Raw genomic sequence first — 25,509 nt, 5'->3', positions numbered from 1 at the left:
ACCTGAATTCAATTATTTGGATGGGTGAGCGAATACTTTTGGCAATATAGTGTATCTGCAGGCATACCAGTAACCCCCCCCCCCCCCCCAGCATTTGTGGCATAATGTTGATTACCACAAAAAATATTTTTTACTCGTCACTCCATTTCTTTTAAAAATCAAAAATCGAGTCAGTGAGGCACTTACAATGGAAGTGAATGGGGCCAGTTTTTGGTGGGTTTAAAGGTAGAAATGTGAAGCTTTTAATTTTATAAAAGCACACATTGATTCTTCTGTTAAAATTCATGCATTATTTGAGCTGTAAAGTTAAGTTGAAATTTTTAGTCATTTTAGGGTTTGTTGACATTACATCATCATGGCTATAACGTTACACAGAAAAGGTTAGTAAGTGATTTTATCACACTAAAATCATGTGAACATATATTGTTTATGTCTTGTGGCTATACTATTGAAACAGCGAGTATTTTAACGTTTACAGATTGGCCCCATTCACTTCCATTGTAAGTGCCTCACTGTAACACATTTTTGCTTTTTTATATATATTTATTTTTGTGGTAATCAACATTATGCCACAAATGCTGTCGGTTGAACTCAACTTGTATTCAACTCAGAATATTCCTTTAGTCTTTTACCCATTCTGGAGGTTGTTTTTCCAATACATTTTAATTTTGATGTTTGTCATGTTTATCTCTAGAAAATAAAAATAAAAATTGCACAAATCAGGGTTTTAAACTGTATTCAAAGATGTCCCAAATTTTGATAACATGGTTGCAAAAATTTTAAGTATATCAAATAAAAATTAAACTGCTAATTTTTTTGTTTTGTTCGACAAGCAACATATTAAAACAACTTTCATTGACCACTGTTGAAAAAAGAAAATGCGACATTTTTTTTCTAAGTCCTATTCTGTACCATTGTCATGAAAAGTATAAGTACTAATCTAGTTAATCTACAAAATGTATTATCCTGGGATTAATAATGATCAAAAACAAACCAAAAATGACTACATTGTAAAGATAGAGACACTCCACTGGTAAAAGGCCATATTTTTATTTCACTGAATCTAGCAGCCTGATCCCCTGATGTTATAACATCTCACATTTTAAGTGTTAAGAGGTATGGGTGTTCAAAATCAAAAACTTGTTTCACAAATGTTTGTTGGTGCTGGAACATAGATACTTTATTAATTTACATCTATACATTTCAAATGGACAAGTGCCAAGGTCCTCTCTTGATATTACTCCACTTTATATAATATTACAAATATCAAGGCCAGCTCTTCATGACATTATTATATTTGTTTGGACAGCAACAACACAGAAATCAAGAACATTTCCTCATTTTCTTTTTTGAAAGACGAGTTACACATTGTTTAAAAGTAAAATATGTAAGAGAGTACTGGTTGCTCATCAGATTTCATCAATAAAAGGTGTGTTGACTAGGTGTCCACTGGAGGCCATGGTCTTTTTGCCAGACATGAATCGTTTTGCTGCCTGAAAAAAAAAAAAAAATGAATGGGTGAAATGTAGCATACAACAACAATAACTTCCAAATGAGACATTTTATCAGGGATGTACAATGTGTTTGTACACTAACTGCTGGTGTCTCAGGGGAAGCGTCTTCCTAAAGGCCAAAATCTTGAGAATGTTCTCTTAGTAATTCTCCATTTCATATTTTGAAATTACCCGGGATCAAACGTATGATGTTTTTGTATTACCAAAACTGGATTCCCACCACTTTAGAGACAACAGTAGCTTACATTGACAACATCAGCTGAAGACACAGCATCAATTTTCTGGGCTATGGCCTCTGGGGAATGGTAGGTGCCCTCTATGAGTGCTTGTGTACCAATAGCTTCCATTAAACCCTCAGAACTCTCAATAGACATCAGGTACTCAGCCTTCAACTGATTCCTGCCCGGTCAAAAAGATAATTCATGAATCATCATATTAAAATAAATACATGGGTTCAATATAAAAATACTTCAGTCTAGTTTTAAGTTATCGAGCCCAGCTGTTTTAGAATAGCTATAATGGCTGTATGGTTAACTCTCACTTTGCTCTGCCGAGATCAGCCGCTGCAAGGTTTCCTTGTGCAACAGCATTCACCTCACCAACTGCTGCTTTGATTACCTGAACACAAGAATCGCAAATCAGGGTTTACACACTTTTTGACCAATCAATTTCCATGACTTTTCCATTCAATTATAATAACTGATTAAAGATTAAATAAATTAAATAAATTAAATAAACATTAATCAATTTATAGACATTACTGGAACAGATTTACATTTTTGTATGTCAGGTACAAACCTTTCGAATCAATAGATATAAACAATTATGCTTGTTAGTTCACAAATGCCTCCAAAAAGAGCCTCAATTGATAGAACAATGATATTACATGGTTATACACAATGTTGTAACTTGCAAGTTTTACTCTACACAAGCATTAACAAAGAGCTGATTTCTAGCTGATTAAATATTTGATAAAAATATTTAAATAAAATGAATCACTATAGAAACCCAAACTTTTTTTTTTTTTTTTTAAACAATAAAAAAATAACTCCTAATATATATACACAGTACTATGCAAAAGTTTTAGGCACTTGTGAAAAATGTTGCATAGTGAGGATGTCTTAAAAAATAATGACATAAATAGTTTTCATTTATCACTTAATTTCATACAAAGTCCAGTAAATATAAAAAAGCTAAATCAATATTCGGTGTGAACACCTTTGCCTATAAAACAGCACCAATTCTCCTAGGTACACCTGGACACAGTTTTTCTTGGTTGTTGGCAGATAGGATGTTTCAAGCTTCTTGGAGAATTCGCCACAGTTCTTCAATCTATTTCTGTCTCAATTGCTTCTGTCTCTCTATGTAATCTCAGACTGACACGATGTTCAGTGGGGGGTTTTGTGGGGGCCATGACATTTGTTGCAGGGCTCCTTGTTCTTCTATTCTAATCTTTTCTATTTGCAAAAGTAATGTTTGGGAGTCTAACATTTATATTCCTATTGACACACTAAAGCTGAAGATATAATTAACAAATTAACAAATCTTAAGACAAATGTTTTTGTGAAACACCTTAATGCCTTTTGCACAATACTGTATATAAACTCAGCAAAAAAAGAAACGTCCCTTTTTCAGGACACTGTATTTTACAGATAATTTTTTAAAAATCCAAATAACTTTACAGATCTTTATTGTAAAATGTTTAAACAATGTTTTCCATGCTTGTTCAATGAACCATAAACAATTAATGAACATGCACCTGTGGAACGGTCATTAAGACATTAACAGCTTACAGACGGTAGGCAATTAAGGTCACAGTTATAAAAACTTAGGATACTACAGAGACCTTTCTACTGACTCTGAAAAACACCAAAAGAAAGATGCCCAGGGTCCCTGCTCATCTGCGTGAACGTGCCTTAGGCATGCTGCATGGAGGCATGAGGACTGCAGATGTGGCCAGGGCAATAAATTGCAATGTCTGTACTGTGAGACGCCTAAGACAGCGCTACAGGGAGACAGGAAGGACAGCTGATCGTCCTCGCAGTGGCAGACCACGTGTAACAACACCTGCACAGGATCGGTACATCCGAATATCACACCTGCGGGACACGTACAGGATGGCAACAACAACTGCCCGAGTTACACCAGGAACGCACAATCTCTCCATCAGTGCGCTCAGACTGTCCGCAATAGGCTGAGAGAGGCTGGACTGAGGGCTAGTAGGCCTGTTGTAAGGCAGGTCCTTACCAGACATCACCGGCAACAACGTCGCCTATGGGCACAAACCCACCTTCGCTGGACCAGACAGGACTGGCAAAAAGTGTTCTTCACTGAGGAGTCACGGTTTTGTCTCACCAGGGTTGATGTTCGGACTCGCGTTTATCGTCAAAGAATGAGCGTTACACCAAGGCCTGTACTCTGGAGCGGGATCGATTTGGAGGTGGAGGGTCCGTCATGGTCTGGGGTGGTGTGACAGCATCATCGGACTGAGCTTGTCATCATTGCAGGCATTCTCAATGCTGTGCGTTACAGGGAAGACATCCTCCTCCCTCATGTGGTACCCTTCCTGCAGGCTCATCCTGACATGACCCTCCAGCATGACAATGCCACCAGCCATACTGCTCATTCTGTGCATGATTTCCTGCAAGACAGGAATGTCAGTGTTCTGCCATGGCCAGCGAAGAGCCCGGATCTCAATCCCATTGAGCACATCTGGGACCTGTTGGATCGGAGGGTGAGGGCTAGGGCCATTCCCCCCAGAAATGTCCAGGAATTTGAAAGTGCCTTGGTGGAAGATTGGAGCTGGTGGCCACACCAGAAACGTCCGCTCACTTTCAACAGCTTTTATTTCAGCAAACTTAACATGTGTAAATATTTGTATGCACATAAAAAGATTCAACAACTAAGACATAAACTGAACAAGTTTCATAGACATGTGACTAACAGAAATGGAATAATGTGTCCCTGAACAAAGGGGGAGGGTCAAAATCAAAAGTAACAATCAGTATCTGGTGTGACAATCAGCTGCATTAAGTACTGCAGTGCATCTCCTCCTCGTGGACTGCACCAGATTTACCAGTTCTTGCTGTGAGATGTTACCCCACTCTTCCACCAAGGCACTTGCAAGTTCCCGGACATTTCTGGGGGGAATGGCCCTAGCCCTCACCCTCCGATCCAACAGGTCCCAGACATGCTCAATGGGATTGAGATCCGGGCTCTTCGCTGGCCATGGCAGAACACTGATATTCCTGTCTTGCAGGAAATCATGCACAGAATGAGCAGTATGGCTGGTGGCATTGCCATGCTGGAGGGTCATGTCAGGATGAGCCTGCAGGAAGGGTACCACATGAGGGAGGAGGATGTTTTCCCTGTAACGCACAGCGTTGAGATTGCCTGCAATGACAACAAACTCTGTCCGATGATGCTATGACACACCGCCCCAGACCATGACGGACCCTCCACCTCCAAATCGATCCCGCTCCAGAGTACAGGCCTTGGTGTAATGCTCATTCCTTCGACAATAAACGAGAGTCTGACCATCACCCCTGGTGAGACAAAACCGCGACTCGTCAGTGAAGAGCACTTTTTGCCAGTCCTGTCTGGTCCAGCAAAGGTGGGTTTGTGCCCATAGGCGACGTTGTTGCCGGTGATGTCTGGTAAGGACCTGCCTTACAACAGGCCTACAAGCCCTCAGTTCAGCCTCTCTCAGCCTATTGCGGACAGTCTGAGCACTGATGGAGGGATTGTGCGTTCCTGGTGTAACTCGGGCAGTTGTTGTTGCCATCCTGTACCTGTCCCGCAGGTGTGATATTCGGATGTACCGATCCTGTGCAGGTGTTGTTACACATGGTCTGCCACTGCGAGGACGATCAGCTGTCCTTCCTGTCTCCCTGTAGCGCTGTCTTTGGTGTCTCACAGTACGGATATTGCAATTTATTGCCTGTCCACATCTGCAGTCCTCATGCCTCCATGCAGCATGCCTAAGGCACGTACCCGCAGATGAGCAGGGACCCTGCGTGTCTTTCTTTTGGTGTTTTTCAGAGTCAGTAGAAAGGTCTCTTTAGTTTTTATAACTGTGACCTTAATTGCCTATCGTCTGTAAGCTGTTAATGTCTTAACAACCGTTCCACAGGTGCATGTTCATTAATTGTTTATGGTTCATTGAACAAGCATGGAAAACATTGTTTAAACCCCTTACAATAAAGATCTGTAAAGTTATTTGGATTTGTACAAAATTATCTTTAAAATACAGTGTCCTGAAAAAGGGACGTTTCTTTTTTTGCCGTCACACCTGTCCATGGCGGGTGAATTGAGAAAATGTACCAGCCATAAACAGTTCTTAATTGCCATAAAACTGTATTTTACATGATTCAAATATATAGGCGCAAGCTATCAGAATTTCAAAATTTTGGACCCCAACTAAAGGCACATCATTTTTTTCAGTATGTGTGTTCCCTGGTAATCAAACCAAGACCTTGGTGTTAATTAATGTTAAGACCAGACCATAATCGTAATTCACACATACATCTTTGGCATCCTTAGTCTGGCAGATGGTGTACACTCCAAACAGACCAGAGTCAGAGTAGATGGCATTGAAGGCAGAGGCCTGCAACAGAGAGACAAACACAGTCACAAAGAGTTGTTCATATAAAATCTGTTTTTAAAGCTGAAGGTCTTGTAAAGGTTATACTTGCATCAAAGGGCTGAGCGGTGACTTTAGAGATGGCCTGACTCAGAGTGCTTGTTGTGTTGGAGCCTCTTTTAACACGTGGTCCTGCTCCAAGCACATGCTGCAGCACACTGAACGCTGTGGTGTCGGCTGACGTTGCACTCGCACCCTCACTCACAATGATGGCATGTGCCAGTCCTCCTCCTGTCTGATGCCTCAGCTCACCTGAGGAACAAAGCAAATCCGTGCACAGTATAATGAGACAGAGTGCTAATCTAGGATCTGGCTTCCTACTAAACAGGATATGAAAAGCAGATAAAATGTTGTGAACACTTCATGCAATAACTTAGAACAAGATTCCTACCAGTGTGCTACAAAAACTGAAGCCTCTTTTTACCAAAAACCTACCTAGACAGCATTAGGCATGTTCCTGCCTGTTCCACATAATACAGAGTAAAATAATGCTGCCTTCTAAGATACCTCGTTTTAACCAAAATCTAAGATTGCGGAGATGGCAATTCAATGCATGGCGACAATTTTCATCCAAAACAGACCACTGGTGTTAGAATGAATAATGGGAGAAACGCCTGACGGCCAAAAGATGTAGAAAAGGAAACCCCGCCTTACAGGTAAAAGAGCCAATCACATTTTAGATACAGACATCGCCTGTCAGTCAACTCGAGAATGGGCATATGCATTAGCAGACTTGTGCATGTGTCAGGTGTGTCAGTTTTTTAATTTTTTTAAGCGCTTTGAGACACCTGCTTTCTGCGTCTAGTCTTTTTATCACAACGGCTCTTTAGTCGAGTCTCTCATGCACTTTACATGAGGAGTGTTAATTGTGTGGCATGTGCGAGTGACCGTAAAGAAAGTTGCTGTTCCTCGAGCATATGGCTGAACCCCAAATTATGTATCAATAAGTCCCCTTTCTGCTGGTCAGAGTGGATTGTGAGGGGGGTTGCTACACTCGGTGACCTATATGAGAGTGGAGTGTTGAGATCCTCTGGAAATTTGGTTCAACATTTTGGGATTCCCAGATCTAATTTCTTTTTAGGCATTTACAGCTGCGCCACCTGCTCTGTACTATTTTTGGGAGTAGCACAAACCCCCCTAAAGCGGCAGATACTCTGGGAGAGGTGATTACTGCTTTTGGAAAAGTTCATGAGGCATCAGTGTATTACTCCCTGCTAATTCAGAGTCTGGGGGACGGAGCTTTAACTTCTATTAAGAGATTATGGGAGAAAGATTTAAACTTGGTACTGAAGGAGGGAGATAGGGCTAGGACTCTAAAAAACAAAGTCTGCATCTAGATATGCAAGGGTGCGCCTTATGCAATTTAAGATTTTACATAGATTCTATTGGACCCCCTCTAGATTGTACAGGCTTGGTCTTAAAGACACACCCACCTGCTGGTGATGCCAATCAGAAGATGGAGATACAACCCATGTTTTTTGGTGGTGTGTTAAGTTCAGTTTATGTGTGACGTATTGGGCACTCAAATTTCATTTTGCCCCAGACTCTGTATTTTAGGCGATGAGGCGGTCATCAATATAGGGGACAAATACTGGAAAAAAATTGGGTTCTGACCAGTGTTATGATTGGCGGACAGCTTATTTTAAGGGGATGGAAGTCGGCTGGAGTGCCCTCATTTCAGGAGTGGTGTGCGGAGATGGGGAGGATGGCAGCTTTCGAGGAGGTGTCATGTAGAAGGCTGGGATTTTGAGATTTGTTTGATAGGAAATGGGGCAGTTATTTAGCATTTTTGGGGGACTCTCGGGGCGGGGCTCTGGAGAGAGAAGTTTAGTTTTAATTATGTATGATTATTATATTTTCTTTTCTTTTTTTTTGTGTGTGTGTATTCTTATGTGACCACAGGGGTGTTCGTTGGAGGTCAGGGTGGGGTTAGTGATAGGGGAGGGGTAATAGCGGGGGTTAAATGTTAATTCATTGTATATATATATGTTGTGATTTTATTTGTTATATATCTACGAAGAAAGTTGCTGTGGATATAGAGAGCTTCAGATTAGTTGCTTATAAGGTGCCTTGCAATTACTGACAATAGTAAAACCTAACAGGTTATATGGTGTAACTGTAGTACGCATTAATGTTCTTGTAGTAATAATGTGTTGTACCTCCACGATACACAGCTTTGGAACCAACAGTGCCTGTTCCACTGCGGATGTTCAAGAACTGCTCCCCAACCTGCTTTAGTACAGCATGATCCACTCCTACAGAATAACACACATACATATGATGATGCTTCAAAAATTTTATTTCTCAGCTCTGATTAAAACTTTTACAGGGAAAATGTCTTACGACTATATACACGAGTAGCAGTGTTGGGTAGATCATTTCTGAAATGTAACACACTAAAACTGTAATGAGAAAGAATCTTTTAGATCAAGATTTGATTAATCTGAAATCTGATTTTTTATTTATTTTTTATTACTTATTGTATCTTTTGATGAAAAGCTAATTTTAAATGTATCAAGTACCAATTTGCACTCCTTTCATGAAACATAAGTAAACATGAAAACTGATTATGTAATCCAGATTACATGTAGGCCATTAATACCCAACACTTAAGTAATGATCGACCAATATTGTTTTTATAATAATACTGATTATTATGTTTAAGTGTCTGAAAACCAATATGCAGAACTGATTTATTGTTTTATGTCTACTTTGTGACACAATAACAAATAATCATTAGACTACAACAATAAACACAATATGCATTATGAATATGCATTATGATAATTTCATATTAATAACAACAAAATAAAGTTATTATTATTATTTATGAAAAGTTGCTTTGCAATCTAAATAGTTGCAAACTCATTTTCATCTTTGTTTTAGGCTGTGTCTATTTGTTAAGTTTAAAATGCTACATATTTGTCACTTAAATTAATGAATGGCTGACACTGAATGGCTGATGTAAAAGGAAAGTTGAGTAATTGATGCAAACAATAAATTGTCTGTATTTATCGGTAGAACAGATAACCAATTAAGTCGAAATATGTAAATATTGGTAAAAAAATTAATACAGGTCAAATGGATTATTGGTTCATCTCTGCACATGAGCATAACATTTTCTTTTTAAAATACAATTAAATACCAACATACCAAGACCTACAAGGGCCATTCTTGCACTTGTGAAGTTGTTTTGAACAAAAGTGTGCATCTGTGTAAAAGGACATTCAGAAAACAGGAAAAAAAAAAATTAAATAACCAGAATTTGACGTATTATACACAGCTAGTGTCAATACAGAACAAATGCTAGAAATTTGTCTTTTTGCAAAGTACAAGCAGTCACAATGACACAAATACTGCAGTATATGTAAACACTAATATATACCAAACACAAATAAATTACCATAATCATATTTATGATTTAGTTATTTCAAAATTATGCCTTACCTGTTCTGTGGTGATCTGGCCAACCATGTAGTCTGGACAGTACAAGGAATTGGACAGTGCATTCTTATAAGCTGCCGCATGCAAATTCTCAATAACACCTTTTGAAGCAGAAACAGAAAATGAGATTTTAGGATATCCAACCACAGCATATCAAATCTATGGAAAGGCAAGACAAAATAATGTCATTTAAACTCCATCTAAATAAAACACAGCACATACCAATCTGTGGAGTCTGCTTGGCAAGTTCCTTGTCCACTTTCACCTTGGCTGTGAGATCAGACACTTCCCATGGGCGAAACTCTGGTGCAGTGGTCACATTGATCAGATACTCCATAACTGTGTCACTGTGAGAGAACACAGATAACCAATTAGATAACCGTCACACTTATCCACACATATCATCACACAATCTAATTATATGTACTACTCACATATGATCTCTCAAACAGTCCACAGTGTACACCATGGTTTCCCTGGAACTTGACACACTGTACATAAAAATATAATATTACTAACAAAAGAAAAACAGAATACCAAATATGCTCTGAGTATAATAATATATATTATTCCAGTGGATCTCAACTGGTGGGCCATGACCCAAAATTGGGTTGTGGACAACGAAGCTAAAGGCAACTATTTAAATGCAACTAGCCTAAACATAATTGAAAGGGGGGGCATGATACAGTATGTTGGTGGCCGATATTTTATTGGCCAATCAAAATGTTATTATCGAGCCGGTAATGAAATTAATGCCAATATTTTCACCGATAATTTGTAACTTAGTGAGGATTACCATAATACATAAATGAACAAAATCCAACTTATGTGAGTATCATTTATTTCTTATTCAAATCAGCATACAGATTGGAAAATCCAGATTTTAAGCTTTTGAACGACACCTATTTTGTTTCAAGCGAGTAGTTTTTAATTAATTAGCTGGCAGCTCCAGTTTAAAGTGTGATCAGTATCAGCCACAGTGAGCTGTCAATTACCGGTTTTCATAATCAGTATTGGCCACAATGAACTGTCAATTATCGTTTTTTTTTTTTTTTTGTATCAGTTATCGGCCATAATGAGCTGCCAATTATCTGTTTTCATTATCAATATCGGCAACAATAAAATGTGAATTATTGGTTATTAGTATCAGCCAAAATGAACTGTCAATTATTGGTTTTCAGTATCAGTTATCGGCCACAATGAGCTGTGAATTTTCAGTTATCAGCGTCGCCATCGTCACAATGAACTGTCAATTATTGGTTTTCAGTATCAGTTATCGGCCACAATGAGCTGTGAATTTTCAGTTATCAGCGTCGCCATCGTCACAATGAACTGTCAATTATTGGTTTTCAGTATCAGTTATCGGCCACAATGAGCTGTGAATTTTCAGTTATCAGCGTCGCCATCGTCACAATGAACTGTCAATTATTGGTTTTCAGTATCAGTTATCGGCCACTATGAGCTGTGAATTTTCAGTTATCAGTGTCAGCATCGGTCACAATGAACTGTCAATTTTCGGTTTTCGTTATCAGCATCGGCCACAATGAGCTGTGAATTATCTGTTTTCATTATCAATATCGGCAACAATAAAATGTGAATTATTGGTTATTAGTATCAGCCAAAATGAACTGTCAATTATTGGTTTTCAGTATCAGTTATCGGCCACAATGAGCTGTGAATTTTCAGTTATCAGCGTCGCCATCGTCACAATGAACTGTCAATTATTGGTTTTCAGTATCAGTTATCGGCCACTATGAGCTGTGAATTTTCAGTTATCAGTGTCAGCATCGGTCACAATGAACTGTCAATTTTCGGTTTTCGTTATCAGCATCGGCCACAATGAGCTGTGAATTATCTGTTTTCATTATCAATATCGGCAACAATAAAATGTGAATTATTGGTTATTAGTATCAGCCAAAATGAACTGTCAATTATTGGTTTTCAGTATCAGTTATCGGCCACAATGAGCTGTGAATTTTCAGTTATCAGTGTCAGCATCGGTCACAATGAACTGTCAATTATCGGTTGCCATTATCAATATAGGCCACAATGAGCTGTGAATTTTCAGTTATCAGGTGTCGGCATTGGCCACAATGAACTGTCAATTATCGGTTTTCTTTATCAGTATCAGCCACAATGAGATGTGAATTATCGGTTATCTGTATTGGTATCGGCCACAATAAACAGTGAATTATTTGTTACCTGTATCAGCCACAATGAGCTTTGCATTATCAGTGTTGGCACTGGCCACAATGAACTGTCAATTATCGTTATCAGCATCAGCCACAATGAGCTGCCAATTTTCAGTATCAGTTATCAGCCACAATGAGCTATGAATTATCGGTTATCAGTATCAGCCACAATGAACTGTCAATTATCGGTTTTCAGTATTAGTTATCGGCCACAATGAGCTGTGAATTATCGTTTATCAGTGCCAGCATCGGTCACAATGAACTGTCAATTATCGGTTGCCATTATCAATATAGGCCACAATTAGCTGTGCATTTTCAGTTATCAGTGTCGGCATTGGCCACAATGAACTGTCAATTATCGGTTTTCTTTATCAGTATCAGCCACAATGAGCTGTGAATTATCGGTTATCTGTATAGGTATCGGCCACAATAAACTGAATTATTGGTTATCTGTATCAGCCACAATGAGCTTTGCATTATTGGTTATCAGTGTTGGCATTGGCCACAATGAACTGTCAATTATCTGTTTTCATTATCAATATCGGCCACAATGAGCTGTGAATTTCCGGTTATCAGTATCAGCCACAATTAACTGCCAATTTTCAGTTTTCAGTATCAGTTATCGGCCACAATGAGCTGTGAATTATCAGTTATCAGTACTGTAATGTTATATAACAGTAATGGTCCAGAAGTTCCATATCAGTGTATCCCTAACAATAAAAAAATAAATCTCAACTTTTAAAATAGAGGAAGCTCATTTATTTTGTTGTTGATGTTAAAGAAAATTTAAAAATAATTTATTTAGTAATATAATTTATTTTTATATTGTATGAATTCATTTTATATTATTTTTGGCCCACTGTTTGTTCCATGTGTCAGGCTGGTAAATAACACTTGCATTTACAATACTGTCATATTTTCTATTCAGCCTATTTCAGGTTAACAATTTTGCATGTAATTTGGCCTATGCAGTCCATGTTTATATTAATACATTTCAATGTTTCAATTTCAATTATTTAAAGGACGTTACATTTTGTACACCAAAGAACTATTTTGGGTCACCAAATCTGGGTCCTAAAACATAACCAGTTGGGAACAACTATAATAGTATAAATTCTATTGATGCACCGAAATGAAAATTCTTGGCCCAAACCGAAAATTCTGGACACACTAGGCCAAAAACCAAAAATCGTTATTTTAAATTAGACTTTGTTTGAAATAATTGAACAAATTCTAAATGATATTATTAGGGGTACACTAAAACAGTTTATTCTTTTTATAATTTTTTTTTGTAACTACACATTTCATTATAAAATAAAGTTGACAGTAGGGATTAGAGATCTGCAACCCGACCCGAGCCCGACAAGACCAGAGATCCCAACGGGTTTCGGGCCGGGTTCGGGTCAGTTTTTCAAGTAGGACTTTGGGTTCGGGTCTGTATGAATGAAAAAATAAACAGGCTTACCGAACTTGTTTCGCACACATGCTCTCACTCACAGACACGCACGAAAGGACAAGTTAGGGACCATTCACACCGAATGTGTTTTTGCGTGCGTCTGTTCAGTTTTCCCTTGTTTTCCTATGAAAACACATGCTGGAAGAATGTCTTTGACATTTACACCGCCTCTCACTTTTTTTTCCCAGTGTCTCGCGCAGGACCGGCACATTTTAAACACCATGTCAAGACAAAAAGAACTTAAAATTTTCAAAAACGCATGTCGAGACACTTGCGCTCTGTTTCATTCTTTGCGCTGCGTCTAGACTTTTTTTAGTGCAGGTGTCACAAAGATTTAACATTCTAAACAAGTTCAGGCTGCATAGAGGGGACTGTTGCAGTGTTTCATATTATTCCAGATTGTTCTGCACCAAGAGGGGACTGTTGCATTGCTTCATTTTATTCCACATTGTTCTGTACCAAGTGAAGTTTCAGCAAATAAACGGTAAGGCAGCGCTTTTTTCCCTTCTGCTCTAGTGTACTAAGGGGCTGCCGTGCCTTGTTAAACTTTGTATGTTTACTGTTTCGGTACTGTTATGAAAGTTGCCTATATGCTTACATAAAATACAGCCTATTGCAACAGTACTTGCTAGGAGAAGAAATTAGATAGTAAGCGATTTCGGGTCGGGCTTAAACTCTGACTGTATCGTTCAGGCTGGGTAGGGTCCACACGGTCTCGAGTATGGGTCGGGTTTGGGTTTCATTTTAAGGCCCGTGCAGACCTCCAGTAGGGATGTCCCAATACCATTTTTTTGAGAACGAGTACTGAAACCAATCCCATTTTTTTTTTTATGTTGCAGTTTTCAAATACAATACTGTAAAATTACAATACTTTATAAAATTGTAAATGAAAAAAAAAAAATTCGTTATTAAAATATTTACTTTTAACCAAGAGAGCTGATCTGCTGACTTTATTGGCTTCAGCAACTGTAAAAATGAAAACCATGATGTAAAGTCTGTCCATCAATAAGGATTCTTTTGCAAATTTAAGGGGAAGATTCTTTTTCATGAACAGGTATGGCCCTATGAAATCTTTTTTTTTTTTTTTCATATTCAACCGTTTAATTCAATTGTATCATCAAAGGGTATCTAAATAAATGAATTCGATACAAATTTAATCAAATGAAAGTAGAAAATTACCAGTAATTTTCAACTTAAAATTGCATTATCATATGAAGTGCTTTTATACAGATACTCAAAATAGAACTTTGAAGTTATTTTTGTCAAATAAAGTCCTGCACAACAGAGCATCACAGTTATGAGGTATTGCTTAAATATAAAACAAATACTATTTTTTTTATTATTATTATCATTATTATTACATGAATATTACATAAATATACAGTAGTGATGCATTTTATTTTATATCTGCGGGGCCTTTATTTTGACGCAATACCGAGTGAAGTGGTTTAGTGAAGACGGCTTCACATCTGCACTTGACCTAGTGTGATTTCAAACAGCAAAAATTCTGCTTTTTAACTAAATATGTAGTCTGCATGTGCACACTCAAGACTATATATTTATTTCATTAAATTACAGCATTTGCTGTTTAATAATCACACTAGAACACAGTGGATTTAATTTGTGCACTGAATGTTTACGCAATGACATTCGCATGTCAGATGGTATCGGTTTTTGGTATTGGAGCATTTTTACGAGCACGAGTCCGTGAGCACAGTATCAGAGTGATTCCGGTACCAGTATCGGTATTGGGACATCCCTAGTAGACAGAGAAGAATTACATAAAAAAAATGTGTAGCTTATTAAGAAAAACTTTATTGTAAACTACTCTACTGTATAATGCAGCAGCAAAATTAACAGTAATTCTAGTGAAAATCTTCAGGTGAACACGAAGCCAGTTCTGCTGGCACATTTTTCCCCCCACATTCTATGTGGACCTGGAATGAATTCTTTAGTGGATCTCTTTTATGTTCATTTTACTGTAATTTTAATAGGATATCACATTACTCAGTCAATTTAAATATTATTGTAATTTATTATTAATAATAATAATATTTATGTGGCAGAACATTCCAGGAAGAATGAGCTACACTAAAAACAACAGCACTTCACGAGCTTTTGAGAGCATGCTATGAGTGTGTGTCAACAACAGAGTCACTGTACAGTGCACTTCGCTGAAGTGCACCGAGCATGTAGACTATATATTTACTTATTAAAATGCTATCTTTGCGATTCACAAAACTATTGTATTGCCTCAAGAGACTTTTAATATAATGCACGAGTCATATGGACTACTTAAACGGTGCCTTTATGATTCTTTAATGTCATATTGGAGTTTGACAGTAACTATCTTGACACACAATACCAGAGCGGTTTCCCAATTTGGAATGCCCAATTCCCTATGCGCTCTTAAGTCCTCATTGTGGCGTAGTGACTCGCCTCAACCCGGGTGGTGGAGGATGAATCTCAGTTGCCTCCACATCTGAGACCGTCAATTCGAGCATCTTATCACGTGGCTTGTTGAGCGCATTACCGCGGAGACCTAGCGCATGTGGAGGCTTCACGCTATTCTCCGTGGCATCAACGCAAAACTCACCACACGTCCCACCGAGAGCGAGAACCACATTATAGCGACCACGAGGAGGTTAACCCAACGTGACTCTACCCACCCTAGCAGCTGGGCCAATTGGTTGCTTAGGAAGCCTGACTGGAATCAATCAGCACGCCCTGGATTCGAACTTGCAACTCCAGGTGTGGTAGTCAGCATCAAAACACTTTTTATTAATGCGCTAATGACCAATAGAGCGATCACTTCACTTATGGGGATGCGGACTTTATGCAACATAAACAATGCATTTGAAGTAACAATGATTTTAAAGTAACAATTTCTGTTCAAATTTTCAGCCAAGATTTTTTTTCTCTTTCAGCCCCAAAACCGTTTTTTTATTTATTTATTTATTTATTTTGCCATTTTCTGTCAAAAATTTTGGTGCATCTCTAATAAATTCTCAAGCAGCTTGTTCTATGTCAAAACACATCATTGTACTGACCTGAAGCTTCCACCTACAGCTTCAATACCACGGCAGATCCTGAAGGCAGACGCACCCTTGGTCGTCTAGAAGGAGCAGCACAGTCAAGTGAATGCTTAAAGAGTCACTGCATACTAACAGTACAGCGGTAAAACACAATGTCCTTATCAGTGCATACCAGACTGGCAGCCAGACGCAGCAAGTGTGTGACTCCGAGGTTATCCATCCTCTCATATCGGCTCCCAGCCTTGATGAGCACTCCAATCCGAGATGCAGGTGAATAATTTTCCAAGGACGCAATAACTAAACCACTAGGCAATTTTGTCACCTGAAAATGGGAAAAATAACTTGAGTGTAACTACACCTTCCATTTTGAATTAAACAGTTACTCAAATTGTTCTTATGAAATTTTCAAGTTGAGCCAAACACTGTTAACTCGCAACTATTGATTCAGCTACACTTGTATTTTTCATTTTGACCATAACTTCCACTATAACAAACACACAATTAACATTTTTACTCTAAATAGCAAGTAAACACCTAACTAAACATCTATGTTATTTCTAACATATACCTACAGTGAATTCCAGGGTTGTGCATCAATTCAGAATTGAATAGAGAATACCTTTCAAATTAAATTCCTCAATTCAAAGGATAGGATACAAACTGTAATTCGAATTTAAATTGAAGGGAGTAGAATTAACATTGGAATGAAATTCCATTAAATGTTTTGTGGAGTTTTTAAAATACATTTATTGTAATTAATTTAATTTTTCAGTATGAATTACCAAGAAACATGTTATCATACATGCAGCAAATCAGAAGATATTACATTAGCAGATGACATAAAATATTGCAGTAATAACATTTGATGCCACCTTTAGAAATTTGTATTGAATTTATAAATATTTCATTATATTTAATAAACTAAACTAACCCTCACCAGTACAGAAAAAACCCTTCACAAAATGAATGGACTATATATTTAATATTAAACCTTTATTTGACTTTTATTATTATTATTATTATTATTATCTGAAAGCAATGGGATGTAAATATTGTGGTGCTGTTTGGCAAAATTACAATTCTACATATTAGGGAATAAAACTTATACACAATTAGTCTAAATCACTGATGTAATTTTTTTTTTTTATCATTTGTTGTAAACCTTTTGCTGGACTAATGAAATAGCTCTGTTGTGTGATTCAATACATTCCTCTTCCTGTCATTCCAATTCAAATGTCAATTCAACATCCTGTGAGGCTTAGGCGATTAAATTTAAATTCCAACTCATTAATTGAAAGGGATCCAGTTCTGAATTTTGTATTTATCATGACCTATGGTAAACATAACAGTCCCTAATATTAGCAACCCCACATACATGAACATCCTGGTACATGTGAGGAGACCCTGCCGAGACCTTGATGCCCGGCAGAGGCACAGTCAAGGGCTGCTCCCTTTGAGTGGCTGCATAGCACCGTCTCTGTGGAGAGAGAGAGACAATCATCATCTACTGACCTGCACTTCCTGTGGCGTATACTTTAGTGGCTCCACGGCTGCTGCCACCTCCACCTTACGAGCAGCCTGAGCTGCATAAAGCCTCTTCTGAAAACCAGAAAACACATCATGGCTCTGAAGAAAGTGTGTCTAATAAGAAAATCTTGATGACCATTGCTCTCCTGTGCACGTTCATGAGAGTGCACGAGAGCAGCAGTTCAATCTGACCTGCTCACGAAATGGGGCGTTCAACTGAAAACTAGTTTTCATTATTTAAAAATAGGTCCACCACAGCAATATTAACAACAAAACACAACACAGCTGCACAAAAACCAGAAAAAAATAACTTATTAATCTTGTCTGAAGAGTCTGAAGTCAAAGAGGAGATGCATTTCTATGCCACGCCTTGTTTGTATGAACAGAAGTACTCGGAAATCAAAATGAGAGAGTGCCACACATACACAAACAAGCCACATTCAGACAGAGAGTACAGGAGACCGCAGTGGGCCGGTCAAGAGTTTCACTAAATCATAAATAAAATTTTGGTTTCTCACCAAACATTATCATATGACTTCAGAACAAGGCATGAGTCACATTAAATAACACGGTGTAACAAATTTTTATTTTTTTATTTTTTTGGTTCCTGGGTAGTGTTATTTCCTAATTGCTTATGCCTCAAAAGTATAGAAAATGGCAATTATTCCCCACAAACTTTGCTTTTGTCACCAGGACAGTGATATTTTGAAATTGACCTATTTTCCAGAACATTCCAGATAGATTCAGTGCTGAGTAAACTTGGAGTAACTTCTAGAACTTTCTAGAAGTTTCCAGTAATATAAATACAGGGGCCTTAAGCCCACCAGTTCAGTTTAGTTCCAGCTGCCTAAGTGGATACATATCAAGACCTTGCTGGATGCCTTGAAGTATGATGAGTACAGCTGGGAGGTCATACGAGACTTCAAACTGGTGGCATTCCTGATGGGTCTCCAAGGCGGTTTTACCAAGTTTCCCTGCTACCTTTGCCTTTGGGACACCAGGCTCACCAAGGCGCACTACCACAGGTGGGACTGGCCACAGCGGACCGAGTTCTCTGTGGGGAGGAAGAACAGCAAGTGGGAGCCACTGATGGACCCCCAGAAGGTGCTGATGCCACCACTGCACATCAAATTGGGCCTTATGAAACAATTTGTCAGGGCTCTAGATAAGGAGTCGGCAGTCTTCAAGTACCTTCAAGACTTCTTCCCTAAGCTGTCTGAGGCAAAGGTCAAAGCCGGTGTCTTCGCCGGACCACAGATAAAGAAGATCCTGGAGTGCAATGAATTCCCCAAGAAGCTCACTAGTAAGGAGAAAGCGGCTTGGAACAGCTTTGTCGCAGTGGTTCAGGGCTTCCTGGGCAATCACAAGGCCGAAAACTATGTGGAGCTGGCTGAGACTCTGGTGAAGAACTACGGCACAATGGGCTGTAGGATGTCCCTCAGAGTCCATATCCTTGATGCTCATCTTGATAAATTCAAGGAGAACATGGGAGCGTACTTGGAGGATCAAGGCGAGCGCTTCTACCAGGATATACTGGACTTTGAATGCTGCTTCCAAGGACAGTATAATGAGAACATGATGGGAGACTACATTTGGGGGCTGATTCGTGAAAGTGATTTACAGTATAATTGTAAATCTCGAAAAACTACTCACTTCTAAATCTTTTGTAGTCATTTTTGTATTACTATAGTATAAATACTTGTTGATTTGGATTCATACGTTGTTTTTTCTGAATTTATGTGAACGAAAAGACACAAATTTGCCCGTTTTCTCATTGGAAATAGGTCAATTTCAAAATATCACTGTCCTGGTCACAAAAGCAAAGTTTGTGGGGAATAATAGCCATTTTCTATACTTCTGAGGCATAAGCAATTAGGAAAAAACACACTACCCAGGAACAAAAATTGTGTTACTAGTGTAATTTATTTGACTTCTGAATAATGCTTTTGTGTCCTTTTTGAAGCTTGAAGAGGCATGTTAAACACCATTAAATGCCATTGTGTGACATCATTGAGCAGACTTTTTTTCTCCCTTTGTGTACCAAAAAAGAAAGAAAGCCATACTGGTTTAGAACAGTGGTTCCCAACCCTGTTCCTGGAGGCCCCCCAACACTACACATTTTGGATATCTCCATAATCAAACACACCTGATTCAACTCATTAGCTCGTTAGTGGAGACTCCAAGACCTGAATTGGGTGTGTCAGAAAAGGGAGATATACAAAATGTGCAGTTTTGGGGAACAGGGTTGGGAACCACTGGTTTAGAACAAGACCAGGGTCAGAAAATAATGAATGAATTTTATTTTTTGTGTGAACTCTCCCTTTAAGGTTTGTGTCTATTCAGATATTTACTATTTAATAGTCACTGGAGTAAAAAGTGTGACAGCTAGCCCTGTTTCCCCCTACATCTCTCCCTCTACCCCAGAATGTACTGTGTGCATATAGTGTTGACTAAATTCTGAACACACGAGCGGTGATATCAGGAAACACGAAAGCTTTATTTGCTGTGACACCAGTCACGTTGATTAACTAGCAAATCCAAATAATCTAAAACATGTTTCTTTCTTTTTTTAAGATGTATTTTTAAGCACCAAGTGGGTTTGGGTGGTCGAGGAATGATAAACTCAAATTGCATAACCATGAGCTGGGGCAAAACACACGTATGCTATTAACAAATCAACAAATCAAACGTGGACACTGGCAGGCACAAATCCCTTATACATTTATAATCATAACAGGGAAGAAAGTCGAGGGTAAAAAAAGACATTTAAGAGCTAAACTGACACCTGTACATCATTATCTCTCTATAGTGGAGTCATTCAGGTTCTTGGGCTCTACCATCTCTCAGCACCTGAAGTGGGACACCCACATAGACTCCATTGTGAAGAAGGCTCAGCAGAGGTTGTACTTCCTTTGCCAGCTGAGGAAATTCAACTTGCTACAGGAGCTGCTGACATAGTTCTACTCGGCCGTCATTGAGTCTGTCCTGTGCACATCTATAACTGTCTGGTTTGGTTCAGCCACCAAATCAGACAGAAGGATACAGCTGTCACGATTATAAAATTTGCCTGTCAAACAAATAATTGCGATTATGGCAGTTCATTGTCTGTTTTAGGACTGTGACGATTAATGGTTTTAAGGGCTTTCACGATTAATTGTCATAATTTTAAGGAGTGCTTTTTTCTGCATGTGTGCTTCATACACTGTAAGAAGTCATTTTCATATATTTAACTTCAAATATATTAATCAAATAATAAAATAGGAATAAACTATGATTTCCTTTTAAAATGTCTCTCTGGGGCCTGGGTAGCTCAGTGGTAAAATACGCTGGCTACCACCCCTGGAATTCGCTAGTTCGAATCCCAGGGCGTGCTGAGTGACTCCAGCCAGGTCTCCTAAGCAACCAAATTGGCCCAGTTGCTAGGGAGGGTAGAGTCACATGGGGTAACCTCCTCGTGGTCGCTATAATGTGGTTTGTTCTCGGTGGGGCGCATGGTGAATTGAGCGTGGATGGCGTGAAGCCTCCACACGCGCTACGTCTCCACGGCAACGCGCTCAACAAGCCACGTAATAAGATACGCGGGTTGACTGTCTCAGACGCGGAGGCAACTGGGATTCGTCCTCCGCCACCCAGACTGAGGCGAATCACTATGCGACCACGAGGACTTAGAGTGCATTGGGAATTGGGCATTCCAAATTGGGAGAAAAAAAAAATGTCTCTCTATTTGGTCAGCTTTAGTTTTGGTAAATTTTACATTTACACGATTGTTTTTTGAACTAATATTTTATATTTTTTAAAATAAAAAATAAAATAATTTTGATATGTATTTTATTATATTTTTATTATATTATGCAATAGTTAAACATTTCTGTCCTAATTTCTTCACTTTTACACATTATTTTAATGCTCTGATTAAACCCACAAGCTCTTATTTTTCATGAAGCAAAACCTCTGAGATTCAGGGCCCGTTTACACGACAACGTTTTCAACTAAAAACGGAAAACTTTGTATGCGTTTTGGCTGTTCATTTACACAACAACAGCGTTTTGGGGCCTGAAAACGCAAACTTTTGAAAACGGGTTTCAAAGTGCAAGGTTTTGAAAACGATGCCGTTATCGTCTCCGTGTAAACACATAAAAATGCGAATTTGTGAAAACGATGACGTCATGCGCATGCGTATTACGCGTTCAGTCTATAGGCCTACCCGCGAGTACTTCAAAACAACGCGCGACACATTCAAAACTACAATGGCGGACTACAGGACTGTTTGTGCTGCTCACGACTTGTAGTCAAGCAACCTTATCGTCCGTCCAGACAAAACTGCTCGATGCTTTCGCCATCTTCATTGTTTGTATTTACCGCTCTGTGGAAGAGTGCTTGTGCGCAGGCGTGTAGTGTTTCTTTACAAAATGACATTGCCAACTACTGGCCTGGCATGCATAATACAGCGTGTTTAGTCATTTTCGCGGATCTGTGTGAACGGGGATTGTTTTGACAACGTTGTCGTCTGTACGCAAAACTATTCAAAAACACAAAGGATAAACGTTTCCGTTTTTAGTACATCGTTGTCGTGTAAACGTACCCTCAGTTTCATCTTTTTATCACTCCACAGAAATAGAGTAAGCGTGCGTCTCCTCCTGGCCACTGCGTGTCATTAACACAGTGTGTATGAACCAGGAACATCTGACATTACATTATCGTTTAAAGTGAAACCGGAGCGCTTTGCGTTCACTATCAAAGTTTATACTTGTTTATATTTTCGTGGGAGTTTGGCGCGAGCCTTTCAAATAACTGCAGTTAGATGAAATATCTGCGATCAGATGGTTACTTAATAATTGCGACAGGACCACAGAAGGAAACTACAACTGACAGTCAGGACAGCTGAGAGGATTATTGGTGCCTGCCTGCCCACCCTCCAAGACCTGTACGTATCCAGAGTGAGGAAACTTGCAGGTAGAATCTCTCTGGACCCCACACACCCTGCCCAATCCCTCTTTGTACTGTTGCCCTCTGGCCAGCGCTACAGAGCACTGAGTGCCAGGACATCCAGGCACGAGAACAGTTTTTACCCTTAGGCCATTTTCCACATGAACAATTAAACAAGTGATGGGTCGTTCATGAACGATTCGTTCATTTTGAGCAAATCTTTTATGTGACTCAGAAGAACGAGTAGTCTCAGAGAGTGATTCGTTCATTTTGTGTTGGCTGTTCATGTGCATTGCGCAACCTCCGTTCATTTGTTACCTGAAAACCGCATAGGCGCTGTACAGGAAACAGAAATTATTAGTTCTCCTTTCAACTCTTTTGGACCAAGTCGTTCCTTCTTTTGTCACATGACAGCTGTATACGCTATGCATTCCACACACAAGAAACAGAAATGATCGAGTCTTCTAGTCCAAGTCATTCGTTCTTTTGTCACGTGACAGCCGTATACTATGCACATACGGCTGTCACGTGACAAAAAAACGAAAGACTCCAGAGGTGAACTAATAATTTCTGTTTCTCATAATTTGTCCTTGGCTCTATTATCAATTTTTCCTTAGTGGGACTATAATCAAAGTTTGCTTAAGTAGACGTGTTGGGGGATTTGGCTATTGAAAATCTAATATTTTAATTTAATTCTGCTCAAATGAACAAAATGACTTGAATAAAGATTCGTTCATTTTTCTGAACGAGACTCAAAGATTCAAGTCAGTAAAATGATCCGATCTTCCCATCACTAAATTAAACTGCCTTAGGACTCCCCCATAGTGCAATAATGTAAACACATATCTCATGTACATATGTAAATTCACGTATTTAATTCAATAACTGTACATACCCCTACCTTGCACATACATTACCACTTGCACATGTACATACGCCATTCTGTTATATGTCCTATTATTTGTATGTCTATTTATACTCACTGTAATGTTCTGTGTGCACTTGCTTCTCCTATCACCAAAAAAATTCCTTGTGTACGTGAGAGCAATAAAACTCATTCTGATTCTCTAAATGAGAAACAAGGCCAGTGTCTGTTGTATCTGCAGTACTCCGATATGAGCTCCTAAAGCTCATATATACCGACATACACACATGTGACAGAAGCTCTACTGATCATCTTTAACCCAGTGAATCAAGTTCTCACCGATAACTGGTTTATCCCCCGGATTCCCCTCATCTTCACTCTCTCCTTCAGACAGACAGCAGCAGTATAGCTGACCTATGGATGTCCTACCCACAATCCCGCACTCTGCTTCTGTGTGTCCATCTGCAGGCAGGCGCGAGTTTATACTGCCACGCGCTGACTCGGAGTGTTCACAACAACAACAAAAACGTTCAAAATCGAAATTTTATATTCTGTTATTAATATGATATCGCCTTAAGTTTACACCTCTTTGTTTACATAATTTTCACACCAATCACACCATTTTTTAAATCAAAATGTACCTCCCTACCCTAGACCTTAAACCTAAACCTAACCGATAGTGTAGGGTGACCATACCTGCTCTTTTCCCCGAACATGTCCTCTTTTTTGGTCCTTAAAAACGCGTCCGGCCGGGATTTCTAAATTTGCGAAAATGTCCGGGATTCTGCTTTAGTTGCATTATGATGTGCATCTGGTCTAATACTTCCTTGGCTGTGTCTCATTTGGAAGGCTGCGTCTTCCGGAGGTCGCATTTGTCGGCCGCATACTTCGTCGAGACTGTCTCATTTCATTTTTTTTTATTTTTATTTTTTTTTCTTATTTTTTATCTATTGTCAATGACTTTTATGTATATGCACTTACATTTATACAATTGTTAACCTTTTTTGCATTCCAAATAATATATATATATATATATATATATATATATATATATATATATATATATATATATATATATATATATATATATATTTATTTATTTATTTATTTATTTTTTTTAATGAAACGAGACAGCCTCGATGACGTATGCGGCCGACAAATGCGACCTCCGGAGGACGCAGCCTTCCAAACGAGACACAGCCATTGTGTGTGCTTGCATATTTGCATTGCTTTAACCCCTCTTTGTAAGTCCCGCCTTCTCGCACACCAATTGGTCGATTATAAGAGGCTTGCAGCAACTATTGGCCAAATTCCTGCCTGTCAATCTCTCCGCGAACGCGCGAAGCACTGTTGTGTTCTGCATCAATCAGTTGCTGAGTGGAAACAATGCCCAAACGAAAGTGCAAATTTACAGAAGATTTGCACCAAAAATTCCCATGTTTTCGTCCAGGTCGAGATCCGTGGGAAGCAGAATGTATGACGTAAAGTTGGCACTTATGTGTCAGTTGCTAATAGAGGTGCAAGTGATTTAGAAGCACACATTAGCTCTGCAAAGCATAAAGGGTCAGCAGCAAAAGGTGAAAGTTCATCAGGTAAATTAACGGACTACTTTTTGCGACCAGGTAAAATTGTTTTCACATTGTTTCATTTTCCATGGCCATTCAAAATAATAGTGATAGTAAATGAAGGTACACTCATGGCATCAAATATTTAATTTTAGTACATGGACATTCAAAATAATGTTGGAAATGTTAATTTATTAATACATATTTATGTTATGCTAATAGAGTGTCTTTTTCACTGTATTAAAGTTGCATTCATAGTAACACTGTTTTGAACCTTATTATTCCACCCCACTCCAATCCCAATTTATTGTGACATTATTTTATGTCCAGGTTGCGAATGCCA

At 38.7% G+C, this 25,509-nt stretch overlaps 1 protein-coding gene across 3 annotated transcripts; it reads right to left on the bottom strand.

Moving 5' to 3' along the window:
* Positions 1-1,154: 1,154 nt before the first annotated feature.
* On the bottom strand, positions 1,155-24,434 carry LOC127426844 (cytochrome b-c1 complex subunit 2, mitochondrial). 3 transcript variants are annotated; one of them, XM_051673873.1, is made up of 14 exons: positions 24,298-24,434; positions 17,659-17,760; positions 16,456-16,605; positions 16,299-16,363; positions 10,035-10,091; positions 9,823-9,947; positions 9,604-9,701; positions 9,310-9,367; positions 8,316-8,411; positions 6,209-6,408; positions 6,040-6,120; positions 2,056-2,132; positions 1,760-1,913; positions 1,155-1,493 (listed from the first exon to the last, which is right to left on the bottom strand). In XM_051673873.1, the coding sequence occupies exons 2-14, from the start codon at positions 17,674-17,676 to the stop codon at positions 1,410-1,412; spliced, it is 1,263 nt and encodes a 420-aa protein (XP_051529833.1). In that variant the 5' UTR covers positions 17,677-17,760; positions 24,298-24,434; the 3' UTR covers positions 1,155-1,409. The 3 variants fall into 3 exon arrangements, with proteins under 3 accessions (XP_051529833.1, XP_051529832.1, XP_051529831.1); XM_051673872.1 differs by lacking the exons at positions 17,659-17,760; positions 24,298-24,434 and adding exons at positions 17,796-17,882; positions 23,941-24,093; XM_051673871.1 differs by lacking the exon at positions 24,298-24,434 and adding an exon at positions 23,941-24,080.
* Between the last annotated feature and the right edge of the window lie 1,075 nt (positions 24,435-25,509).

The sequence above is a fragment of the Myxocyprinus asiaticus genome, chromosome 36 (genome assembly GCF_019703515.2).
Source record: "Myxocyprinus asiaticus isolate MX2 ecotype Aquarium Trade chromosome 36, UBuf_Myxa_2, whole genome shotgun sequence".
NCBI classification, from domain to species: domain Eukaryota; kingdom Metazoa; phylum Chordata; class Actinopteri; order Cypriniformes; family Catostomidae; genus Myxocyprinus; species Myxocyprinus asiaticus.
Note: the sequence above shows the minus strand (reverse complement) of the source record. Positions and strands in the feature narration are given on the sequence as shown.

Bases quoted from the DNA above. Each gene is read 5' to 3' on its own strand.
- LOC127426844 (XM_051673871.1), bottom strand. From the start codon at position 23,973: ATGAGGGGAATCCGGGGGATAAACCAGTTATCG. The intron at 17,761-23,940 runs GTGAGAACTTGA...CTCTCTCCACAG, and splicing joins GGGGGATAAACCAGTTATCG to AGACGGTGCTATGCAGCCAC. The intron at 16,364-16,455 runs GTATGCACTGAT...TGCTCCTTCTAG, and splicing joins TGCGTCTGGCTGCCAGTCTG to ACGACCAAGGGTGCGTCTGC.